At 51.0% G+C, this 9,564-nt stretch overlaps 2 protein-coding genes across 2 annotated transcripts, besides 1 other annotated feature; one reads left to right on the plus strand and one right to left on the minus strand.

The window, feature by feature from the left end:
* Positions 1-442: 442 nt before the first annotated feature.
* EKO05_0010127 (uncharacterized protein) lies at positions 443-2,231 on the plus strand (the record flags this gene model as incomplete). The annotated part of the gene is made up of 4 exons (XM_038942929.1): positions 443-648; positions 701-1,098; positions 1,158-2,098; positions 2,157-2,231. 4 exons carry the CDS (start codon positions 443-445, stop codon positions 2,229-2,231), a joined length of 1,620 nt encoding a protein of 539 aa, XP_038794672.1.
* Positions 2,232-5,333: 3,102 nt separating this feature from the next.
* Positions 5,334-6,782, minus strand: EKO05_0010128 (Tyrosinase; the record flags this gene model as incomplete). The annotated part of the gene is made up of 5 exons (XM_038942852.1): positions 5,334-5,555; positions 5,601-5,677; positions 5,734-6,175; positions 6,226-6,293; positions 6,344-6,782. The coding sequence occupies 5 exons, from the start codon at positions 6,780-6,782 to the stop codon at positions 5,334-5,336; spliced, it is 1,248 nt and encodes a 415-aa protein (XP_038794674.1).
* Positions 6,783-7,367: 585 nt separating this feature from the next.
* Positions 7,368-7,601: a dispersed repeat.
* Between the last annotated feature and the right edge of the window lie 1,963 nt (positions 7,602-9,564).

Raw genomic sequence — 9,564 nt, forward strand, 5'->3', positions numbered from 1 at the left:
GCAGGATCACGGCTTCGGGTCCATCTTCGCCGAAGTTCAGCCGAGCCCGCATCCATGTCGGTTTGAGTCGCGTGATGGGCCACAAAGCGTGTCCCCAAGTCATGTTGCTTGTAATGGCAGCAATCAAAATGCCATTCGTAGTCGCCTTCTCGGCCTCGGGACTAGGAAGGTATGGGTCTCCGGTGTTGCACATGCTAGTACAGTAGCTACTACCCGGGCACTACCGCCAGCAGAGATTTTTTTCAGGGTCCCAGCGGAAGGGCTACATCGTGTGCATATTGATGCATCTGGTCGAGCAGGTCTCGAGAGATTTGCATCCTGATGGGCGCGATGCTGGTCAACACGTGGCTCGCACGTGGTACATATACGATCGTCAATCTCAGGAGTCAATTGCTGCCCAAGCTTTCCCTTCTTTCCTCCGACCACTTAAACCTTCGGTACAATGGGGTTACGTTACGGGCTGATCGGCTTCCTTCTTGGGACATGTGTTGGAGCTGAATGCAGAAATCTGGCATCTGCGGAAAAGATCAAAGTTGGAGCCCCCAGAGTAACCCTCCACCAAGCGACCGTTGAAGGGTTCGTCGATCTCCACAATAACTCCGTCTTTCTGGGAATTCCCTTTGCTGATACTACGGGTGGACAAAACCGGTAAGTCATGAGGTGTGGATACGAACTCACAATTGTACTCACGATTGCCTAGCTGGAAGGCTCCTCAAGACGTCCCAAAAGCCAAACGGCACAATATCTTCAATGCAACACATTATGGCGCAACATGTCCGCAGGCCATATCTGGCACGCTTTTCTCGCAGCAGGGTGAAGATTGTTTGAACCTCAACATCTGGGCACCGTCTTCAGGATCCAATCTGCCAGTCTTCGTGTACATGTACGGAGGCGCCATGGTCACAGGCTCGAGCAGCAACCCCCAGTTTCAAGGCAACAACTTCGCTCGTAAGGGTGTGGTTTTTGTTAGCTTCAACACTCGTGAAAGTATCTTCGCTTATCCCAACTCGGCTGAGCTTGAGAGCGCAACCGAGTCTCAGAACTTTGGTATCTTAGATGTCGAAAAGGCTATGGATTGGATCCATGAGAACATCGCCGGTAAGTGTGTCGATTCTTCTTATCAAGAGATCGAGGCTAACAATACACTTTTGTCATAGCTTTTGGTGGCTCTCCAGAGAAGATTGTGTTCGGTGGTCACTCATCAGGTTCCGTTCAAGTCGACCACTACCTCTGGAACCATCCCCAAACTTGGCTCGCAGGGGCTGTCCAGATGGCTGCCAATGCCAAGTCAGGCCCAGCTGTAGCCCCTGTAAACCAAGCTCTGGACATTGTAGCTGCCGAGGTTGGTTGCCCTACTGGCGCCGGTCAACTGGAGTGCTTGCGCAAAGTTGATCTGTATGACTTCCAGACCGAGAAGTTCAACGCTACTTACAACACCTGGTTCACCCCTGCTGTCGACAACATCACTCGCTACCAAGACTATGAGAGCCGATTTGCAGCTGGAAACTACGCCTCGCATGTTCCCCTCTTAACCGGCAACTCGGATGGCGAGGGTGCGGTGTTCGGTCTTGTTTACGGTGCAGAAAACACAGACTTTGATGCATGGCTTGACACGTTCGATGCTGATGTGGCCGAGATCCCCAAAGACCTTCTCCTGGCCGCATACAATGCCTCGGACTTCAACACTGTTTCTGAGATGAGCGGTGCGCAATACGGGGACGCGCGGTTCTTCTGCCCAGTCGATTACCTCAGGGACCTGAGGAGCAAAGCCCAGGATACATGGACCTATCGTTTCTTTGGTGATTACAGTAACATTTGGGGTTTACCAGTCTCTGCACCGACACACGGCACTGAGATTCCGTTCTTCCTTGGTGGAAATGAATGCTTCGATGCTATCAAAGATGTGACAAATGCAGAGCAGGCATTGGCTGATTACACTAACGATTGGTTTGTCAGTTGGATCAAGAATCCATCGGCAGGTCCTGGCTGGGACAAAGTCACTCCTAAGTCAGGAACGATTGCGAAAATCGGTGTGCCAGGCGATGAACTTGCAATTAAACTTGCGTCGACCGCCGACTTTAACGCAAGGTGTCATTCAGTGAGTCACTTCCCGCGTCCAGATCTCCAAATGACACGACAGACTGACCCCTCACTAGGTGTACAACCCATATCTTCCAAAATACCCCGTCCTGAAGAATGTAAACGGGCCGGAAGGTATGATTGCAAACTGACCGTCGAGAGGCCTTTGAACGGCAGATGAAGACGGACATCGCGATCCAACGCTGTGACGTCATGTAAAAATCTCGTTGGAGGAGCAGCTTGATGCATAGAGCCTCCTTTAAGCTTGTTACAATCAACACACTACGCATTACGAGGAATACGCACATACATCAAGAAATCTCGGCACAAAGCCTACCGAACCTACCCAGAGTCAATCACATCTGCCCTGAATGCCCACTTATCAGGCGCCAATGACAAACTTCATCTTTCTTTCCCGCTTTATGCATCTGTACCCCACACATTTGGCTAATGTGCAATGGCAATTTTCGTTGCAGCACACCGCTGTATTAGTCCAAAAGATGCCCGGCTACAGTCAAAGTGTATTCACATCGCACATTGTAATGTTGCAGAGAACAGTCTTCCCACGCCAACAACAACAAATATGAGAAACATCTTTTGTCGTCTTCAAGGCGCGGCAATGCTTGTCGTTCCCTTGACATCTTCATAAGCTGTCCGAGTTTTGTGTAGACGTCGATTGGCTGACAAGATTAGCTTTGTAAATTATGGCCTGGTCATTTCCAAGTCCTTCTCACTGCAGACGCGTCATGGGCCAACGAGCTTCACACTATCGCAATCTGACCCGCTGATCACAGTGGACTATGGGACTGAAGTTAATGGGTTTCCTTTTTTCAGCATCTTGGCCTTTTCTGGCGTTGTGCAGATTAAGATGAAGTTCAGTGAAGAGTATTCAAGTTTACTTGAGCCGTACTCAAATGGACCATGGACCTCTTCGAATGGATTATCAAACACCTTGTGTGGAGACTGCCAACGTCGCCAATATTGACGATCTGGAAAGTTCCGTTGTTCAAGGAGGACAGCGATGGCAGACTGCAAGGTTGACCATAAATGGCTCCGTAACCATCAATCGTCTGGGATATCGCTTAACAAGCTCAAACCGGGATGTGAACAAGCGACGAAGTTTACAACCGCATCTTTGACCTTAGAGGTCGTGCCGTTCAAGTAGCATGTGTAGACGCTAGAAACGCGCCATCTACCTGGGAAATCACCGATCAAGGGGCGCTCATTCGAGGCCAAACTAATGCACAGTCATCTCTTTGAGTTGCTGCATCCAACCATACTCTTGGATCTGATGTCAAGATTGTCCGTGGAGGCGCTGGCTGGAGGATCGCAAGTGCGGTACAACCAAACGGACTTTACTTCGTGCTCACGTCTGAGTACCCTGAGCATAACACGTTTGCAAATACAAATCAGATCCTATTGCCTCACAAAGAACTAGCGTTCAACAGCGCATGGGGTCTAGTTAATCAAAGTACGTTGATCGTGCCTGAACACCAATATATCACTGTCAACTCAACCATCAAAGAAGACACGTGGTACCGCCTGAGCACCACAATCGAGCAGAACGGTTACCGGGTACGACTGGATGGAGAGGAGATTGTCTCCGTGCCGCCACCGCAGGAATGTTTGACACGTCTTCTCGATACGAAGGCACGTGGGAATTCGGAGGCATGCAAGACTTTATCACGTACCACAAAGATGTGACGGTCACTGCTAGAAACGGCAGTGTCGTGTACTCTATTCCTCTGACGGGCGAAGATTTGCTGGCCGAGTATCAAGTCGCATCTCTGGATCACTCGGTCTGCCTCGACGGTCGTATGGGCAGGAGACTTCTATCATACTGCACGGGTTATTGCGCTCTCCTCCGCTCGATTCGATTAAGTTCTAGGCTCCATCGCATACGTGATGAGCTACCAGCTTGATGAGGGCCCATATGCTGGCTTTGTGCCAAACTCCGCCAATCTCGGGTCCTTGGCCCAGTACAAGAAGGCTAATGTCACCAACCATGCCGGGCTTGTAGACTACCAGGACCTTTTTCCTACAGGGATAGGCGAAGAATTCCGCTACACTGGCAATTCGGAGGCGCTGTTACCCTTTCGGGTGAGAATAAAGAAGCTCGCAACTGCGAGACTGACCTTTATTGATTCGACTTCTGGCCTTGTCGCTGGTAGTCACGAAGGTGCCAAATCCTTTCAGCTTTCTTGGGCCATCAAATGGGAGTGCGACCACCGCACTATTCGCGTACATGTTGGATAAGATTGCGCCAGTCGCACACACAGTTGGAGACGACGAAGAAGCTTCGGCTTTGTATCTGCAGAAAGCGACTCAATTGTGCGAAGCGCTCAACCGAGAACTATCGAGTCACCAGATTGGGACATACTCACTCTCGACCGCATCTTCGGGCAACTTTTCGTGGACAGGCATCGCACAGGCGATCCTGTCCGATGCGGGAAACAAGACTCAAGCAGCATCATTTGAAGTAGTTTACAAGTCAATTTCTAGTTACAAGGAGACGGGTGACTAACAGCTTTCTCCCAATTTACCCGGTTTTCTTCTGGAGGTCCTGTTTATACCTTATCGCGATTTTGAAGTGAACAGCACCGCCGCCATTACACACTTGCTAGACAACTTGTGGGGCAGCATGGTGAACAACAACGAGTACCATTCGGGCGCAAGCTGGGAGCGTGACAAGCCTGATGGCTTACCTGGCATTGACCTTTTTCACGAGCTGAGCGCACCCATGGAGTGCAGCACCGACCTTTGTCTTGCCGGAGTATCTGCTGGGTGTCGCTCCAACCTCGCCCAGGTACGAGACTGTTGTTATCACACCCATGATTTGGTATCTCAATCTATCCAAAGTAAGTGGAAGGGTACTAACGCCCAGTGGGCCGATTGAAGGAGCTTGGACGCAGGGTGGTTCAGGGTTTGACCCTTGTCATTGTCACACCTTCAGGGACAACAGCTACATTGCAGTCACCTACTGGCGCGAATGTGAAAGGGCAGAAGCAGCATATGGACAACTTAGGATCTCTTGTGAGAGGACAGAACTCAGTGTGAGTATGCTGTCGTGAGACAGTTGGTGTATGACTGCAGTTGTATTGAGCAAATATGATTATTAGAGCTGACTATCCATGGTGACAAACAGCTGCACGAGGTAGATCACGAGGGAATCGAAAATTTTCCTGCAACCATTGGGTAAATACTGTATCATCCTCTCATCCTCTCATCACGTCCAAGGTATACTCCCACGGCGTCTACAAGTAAACATAACAGAGCGGTCCTTCCGTGGTGCTCATCAAGTCATTCATCGTGACTGCTGGAGATGCAGCGTAGCCCAGATCAATGAGAGTGTCGAGCGTCGTATTTGCAGAAGGAGGTGAGTTCAAGAATGTGCCCGTGCCAGAGATACCGCTCTCGCCAAAGCGTGTTTTCCTGTCGAGCTGCTGCCAGATCCACCAAGTGCGGTCAATCATACCCTGAAAGTGTCAGCTTGTACATATACGTCACGAATGCGCACATACATGGTGGAGGTAAAACAGGGGGTCTCCAGGTGAGGTATAAAGGTCACGGCCGGGATCACCGCCCATCGAGTAGTGGCCTAAACGAATATGTCAGTGTACGGGCGATGGCCAGTTGAGTACTTTGACGACGAACCTCCGCCATGAACACCAATATTACCGCTGCCTGGGACACCTTGCATTACCATCTGGAAGTCATAGACATTTTTGTTGTCCAAAATCAGACTGACGACACTGCTGGCGTTGGCCCATCGCTTGTTGGTGTAATCGGTCAAGTCGCGCTGCAGACACCTAGGGTTGTAGGAAAGACCATCTCCATTTGAAATCGTGGAGCCATTGGTAAGGCCCAAAGCAACAGGGCCAAGGTTAACCTTCATATCCTTGAAAGGACCAGACTTTACGCAGCCACCTCCAGTGCCTGCAGGAATAGGAATTTCAGGCAGACCGTTACCGCCGAGAATGACATTGCCGCGCCCTGGAATGAATTCACCGTTTCCAGACATGGAGTAGTCGGAACCATCGAGCACGGCCGAGTTCTCAAGGCCAGTGACAGCGGTCTTGGCCCAATCCCAGTATGGCTACGAGATAGTCAGCGTGTGGAAGGAGGTCAGAATGGTGGATAGCTTACCTGGTAGCCTTGGTAACCGCACTCATTGCGAAGCGCTTGCTCGTACTGCCAAGTGAAGTAGCGGTGCCCTGAAGAGCGTCAGGTAACTGCGATACCACTACTGGTACATACCACTCACATGCTAGAAAGGTTCCGGTGTAATGGATGGTGGTGGTCTGATTGATATGTGTACCGACCCAATCGTCAAATCGCGATCGTGCACCGGGAAGAAGCGATGCTGGCGTCTTGGACTGCTTGTTCTGCAGGCAAAGGACAGCATCCGTATACGACTTGCGCTCCTTGCTTGATAAAGAACCCCATTCACGGCGAACCGCAACATTGAAAAGATTGCATCCTCCACGTTTCGTCTTGCTGTTCGCCGACAGAGAAGCGTTGACCTGGCTCTGCGCGAAATCAGACAGTTGATCCAATTGATCGGCCGCAACAGTTATGTTATCGCTCGCAGATGTGAACGTGACGGAAGATGCAGTCGCCGAGGGTTCGTCTCGCGGGGCTGGCAGAGCATGTGACAACGTGCTGGCAAGCAGAGAGAGAGCCAATTGTGAGGTGAAACGCATGCTGGGTGCGAGAGATTGGGATGAGCACTGATGCGAAGGATGAGACGAAGAGAAACTTCTGGCAAGGAAGGTGAAGCGTTTCTAGAGGACTTCTCTGTAATGTTTGACTTTAAAAGCCCTGGGGATATTGCCGATTATTGGAGCCTCAATTGCCTTGGAAAGTCCCGACCCGGACCCTGTTTTTGTGGCGAGTACTTCGCAAGACTTTGATTTGTTAAGTCGCATGCATGGCATAATGGGATTCAGTTCCTAGAAGATCTAACCGGTCCTTCTCTCAAGCGCAAGGCGAACGTACTGTTCTCAGCATAGTATGTGCAGCTAACACCTCTCGAGCTTAGAGTAAGCCAAGATGTCGTGAGATCAAGCATGCGGACGCAACTAACTGTGTACACAGGATCGGTATACCCTGGTGTTGCGGCCGGCAGACGCCTACGGCCAATTCTTGAGAAAAACCCGGTTCCTTGCAGGGACGGCTGCGACAGTGGGCCCACCTCGCACTCTTGAGCCGCAGATATTCGTACCTGCTGTTGGATGTTGTAGTAGCCTATTCGAAGTGAGGCGGGGCATCGTAAAGCAAAGTGTTTACTATGGTATCCGGCGAAAGTAGAGTCCCATGGCCAGTGCAATGTGGAGGAAAAGCAGAGGCTTGGCAAGTCCGACCTTCGAGGTTTTCTTGGCTTTCCACCAATTAGCGGACATCTTTTCTCTTTGTTATCTGTAACACCGTCCGTGCGCGCTCGTTATAAACATTAAGAGGCCTTGCTGCACGAGACCTACAGCACTGGCCATGGGACTCTACTTTCGCCGGATACCATAGTATGTGGGGTAACATACTCGTGCACCGAGACTCTTGTATCTGCTGTGGAAAGGGCATAAAGCGGGTGCACGGTTTCTAGCGCGCCGGTCCGATTCGGTGTATCACTTGCAGATGAGCAGTTCCACGCTCAGCAATGCCGAGGACACGTGGGAAGGCGGTTGCTGGAATGAATCCTAGGTAGAACTGCCGCGTTGGACAAGCGAAGCGCGCTTCGAAGATCAAAGATCTGCTCGCGCAAGTCCCCGCCATTCGGCTGTATCTACATCGTGTTTATCGTGTGCGTCATACGATACTGCTGATCCCTACTGTTTCTGCCTGGGTTCACAGGACAAACCAATGTACCGTCTACAGGGGTACTCAATCGCTTGCATTTATCGTCGACTGTTGGTTATTGTACCTACCACGTCAGTGCCTTGGACGGAAAAGTGAAGCATTGACTAGTTGGACTCGTTCTTCAGAAGGCGGGAGATTCCTCCCACGCGCTGCTGAGAGCACAGATATCTGCGATTCCACCGTCTGCATTACGACGTAAATTCAGTAACGTATTCTGTGAGTGTGTACCTCTCTTGAAGTTGTAGCGGAAGTTGTAGAGAAAGTTGTAGAGGAAGTTGTGGAAGTTGTAGAGGAAGTTGTAGAGGAAGTTGTAGAGGAAGTTGTAGAGGAAGTTGTAGAGGAAGTTGTAGAGGAAGTTGTAGAGGAAGTTGTAGAGGAAGTTGCCAGTGAATCCAATCCGTGTATATTGTCAAGGCAGCAAGATAATTCGATGTAGACAGAACACTGCAAAACATATAATCCGTGCTGGACAGATTCCTATACGAGACTCGCTGTCGGTAAAGCCAAGGATGAGGCTGCTGTCACAACGGCTTGTTTCTGCAATGTGAAGGATTTGACAGCAGACGCTAGGCCCATTTCAGGTTAGCGATGGCTTTCATGACCCACATACCCCCCGTGACCTTGAGCTATCCGTTTCCCCGCTGCAGCATCCTTCAGGATTCCACCTCGTAGCCAGCTGCCCAACAAGACCCCCAAGCGTCCTGCCCAAAGCACACACGACTGCCCCCTCCAGCTGTAATCCGCAAACACCAAGAGGAAGCCTGCTAGTTCCGTCTCCTCGAAAGCTTCGCAGAATAGAACAGATCCCCTGACTCTCTCGGTTGAATCTTTCCGGCCGCTCGGGGTCTTGCCGAAACACAGCTGGCGACACTCGAACAAAGTTCCCACTACGATCTAAGCGTTCACCCTCCGTGCCGTTCCGCTTCCCCTAGCACGACAAGACCTTACGCCGAACCATCTCTTCGAACTTTCTAACCCTGTCATCTCTACCATCGGGGATCACAGTCAACAGAGAGGTCAAAGTGAGATCTCTGATCAGCATGTGGGGCGCCGTCGCGGTTCTACAACGGCCAGGGACACAATGCATCTCGAGCAGATGGAGCTTGCGCAACCGCCCACACGGCAGGTTTGACGGACTCTAGACAGCAACAAGTGATGCCTCAAATACCGTTTCAGTTGCAGGAGCCGCAAGCCTCAAACCTCTAGGCCCTGGAGCAATGCTTCCTTTGCCAGGCTTTCCAAGGGCCGACTCCGGCGGGACCAAAGATCCCCCGAGGCTACACCTTGCAGCGTTGCGCCATGCATGCGTTCGTGCCGCATTGAGGGATATGTTGGCGAGGGCCCGGACCGGTACTCTTCGTCCAGCGCTCACTTCAGACACGGCCGGCCATGCTCTCGGAGTATTCTCCTGCCAAGATTGCGTGGACTATCGTATTGATATGGTTAAGGTGCTGATCTTATGGTATATGGTGCTGCACTGGGTATCGACTGATTCACGCTCAGGATATTGCTTCCGTGATTTCAAACCGCGTTGTTCTTGTACTTGACTTGACCCGGCGGCACTCCTGAGCGTCAGACCACTCTTACTACAAGGCGCTGTTTACTTTGCACGGACGACGACATTCCCGCATT

Source organism: Ascochyta rabiei, chromosome 18 (genome assembly GCF_004011695.2).
Source record: "Ascochyta rabiei chromosome 18, complete sequence".
Classification (NCBI taxonomy): Eukaryota; Fungi; Ascomycota; class Dothideomycetes; order Pleosporales; family Didymellaceae; genus Ascochyta; species Ascochyta rabiei.